The sequence below is a fragment of the Hemibagrus wyckioides genome, linkage group LG21, assembly GCF_019097595.1.
Source record: "Hemibagrus wyckioides isolate EC202008001 linkage group LG21, SWU_Hwy_1.0, whole genome shotgun sequence".
In the NCBI taxonomy this organism is placed as follows: Eukaryota; Metazoa; Chordata; class Actinopteri; order Siluriformes; family Bagridae; genus Hemibagrus; species Hemibagrus wyckioides.
The window spans coordinates 150001-152500 of record NC_080730.1 but is presented as its reverse complement, the minus strand read 5'-3'; the positions used below and the strand labels follow the sequence as shown (position 1 = coordinate 152500).

At 40.0% G+C, this 2500-nt stretch overlaps 1 protein-coding gene across 1 annotated transcript in view; it reads left to right on the top strand.

Moving 5' to 3' along the window:
* nckap1l (NCK associated protein 1 like) overlaps positions 1-2500 on the top strand; it is a 26916-nt gene that overhangs the window by 8233 nt on the left and 16183 nt on the right. Inside the window, exons 10-15 of the mRNA XM_058373443.1 lie at positions 711-767; positions 849-945; positions 1099-1208; positions 1471-1603; positions 1855-1936; positions 2050-2108. Coding sequence (XP_058229426.1) covers positions 711-767; positions 849-945; positions 1099-1208; positions 1471-1603; positions 1855-1936; positions 2050-2108 — 538 coding nt within the window. The remainder of the gene's footprint in view (positions 1-710; positions 768-848; positions 946-1098; positions 1209-1470; positions 1604-1854; positions 1937-2049; positions 2109-2500) is intronic.

The window sequence follows — 2500 nt, the reverse complement described above, 5'->3', positions numbered from 1 at the left end:
TTCAGAGCACATAAAGACCAGGGAGGCATGTCACTGTGAGAAAGTGCAGTAAAGACCAGATGTTAGAAAGAGCTGGAGAGCAACTAGGCAGAAAAGCACAGCAGGGCTGTCTGGAGCTGCTTGCAGAGACTTTGTGTGTGGACGAGCCAAAAGGACTGAAGAATTAAACACCAGCTTCTTTTATATTAGCTTTTAGGAATCCCTTTTGAGTGGCTAGTATCAGCTCACCTGAAGTCCATTACATACTTACCATGACCATCTACAGTTTGTCGACACAGTATACCACTCACCTGAGGATACCTCTGCCTTCACTACGTCCATAAGAAAGCAGCAGTAAAGACTTCAAAAACTGAAGATGCTCAACAGATCCCAACTGGTCCATTTCACCAAGTTTGCTCACCAAGGTTCCTTTCGCTCTCTTCCATCTGTAAGAGCAGACTGCAGCGAGTGGCTTGACAAAGATGAGGCTTGAAAACTAAGGCTTGACAACTCAGAAAAATCAATAATTTACCAGGGTCAAGAGGTGGGCAGTGAAATTTGCTGTCTACAAACATCCAGGCGTTGTGTCCAGTGCACTGTCCGAACCTGCTGCGCTGCCTGTTTGATTTATTGTTAAATTTTGCTCACAGAGAGAAGGCATTGGCAGTAAAGTGTTTCTATTTCTGATTCTAATCACAGCACTAAGATTAGATTTCCTTTTCTTTCTGTAGATACAGTAAACGAATTGCTGATATCAAAGAGTGTAAAGAACATGCAACGGTGAACTGGTGAGTTACACACTGATGTAGTTTATGGTGTATTTATCAGTGAACATGAATAAACACCGGGTTCTGTGTTAAACTGTGCAGTGGACCGATTCATCGGGAGAAACGACACTTTCTGAGAAATGCTTTAAAGGAGCTGATCAAAGTGTTGGAGGATCAACCAGCTCTGCTTGGACCAAAGGTTGAAAAGAACACATGAACTTTACTTTCTCTCCAGTGTGAAATCTGTCCTGTTATATTAATGATATTTAGTTATTAGTACTATGATTTAAAATCCATTTTATTTTAAACCGTATTCACACAGTCATGTCGATCTCTTCCTTTCCTCTCTCAGGCCTTGTTTGTGTTCATGGCTCTGTCATTCTCGCGGGATGAAATCTGCTGGTTGGTGCGTCATCATGAAAACATTCCCAAAACTAAAACTCCTGAAGATTACACAGACGCGTGAGTGAGAGCAGGAGGAAAAAAACAAAAACAAGAACGTCTTTAAAATGTCTATTTCTCTGATGACAAACTCTAACAAATTTCTAACATTTTAAATTGAATTCTCACAAATTGTTAGCTAAAATGTCTGTTATTCTGTGAAGATTCTATTATTTAATCTCTACACAATGTCTAAAACAATATTTTAGAGTATAATTTCAATATTTTCAGACAGAAGATGTTTACTCCTGTCCTGTTAATCACACCAGTGTTTCTCTTGCAGTCTGATACCAGAGCTGCTGTTCTACATGGAGAAGCTTCAAGCTCTTCTGCAGCGTTATAACTCCGTTCTTCAGCGTTACCATCTGCAGTATCTCTCTCGCTTTGACGCTCTCATCATCAACGACACTATACAGGTATTCATGTGTAGAAAGTACTGAATGAAGAGATGAAGAGCACTTTATTCCCTGATCTGGTTACATGCTGGATCATTTCACCTGGATTCTTTAGACTTGAAGAAAAATGTGTAGTGATCCTGATGCTCGTTCTGATGGTCATTTCATCACGCTCAGCTCTCTCTGACTTTACAGGGTAGAGTTATAGTAGAGTAATGATTTATCCTGACACTGCTGTCTGATCCACTGTCCTGAATGTGTCTGATTTTCAGAGCATCGTTGTGTGTCCTGAAGAGGAATCAGTGCTCATGACATCATTTGTCTCTGATCTGAGCGCGCTCACACTCAAACAGTGTAACTTTTATCCCATTATATTTACATTTAGAATTATTACAATATTCAGTTTATTACGTTCTATTTTAAATGTTTATTCAAAATATTTCTTGATGTTTTTGTCTGATCTGCAGTGGAGTGTGGGGACGAACTGGACTTTAAAGCTCTTAGACTTGACTGGTTACGTCTACAGGTACACTGACCACTTAAACACCATTACACACAAACACTGACCACTTAAACACCATTACACACAAACACTGACCACTTAAACACCATTACACACAAACACTGACCACTTAAACACCACAACACACAAACACTGACCACTTAAACACCACAACACACAAACACTGACCACTTAAACACCACAACACACAAACACTGACCACTTAAACACCACAACACACAAACACTGACCACTTAAACACCACAACACACAAACACTGACCACTTAAACACCACAACACACAAACACTGACCACTTAAACACCATTACACACAAACACTGACCACTTAAACACCACAACACACAAACACTGACCACTTAAACACCACAACACACAAACACTGACCACTTAAACA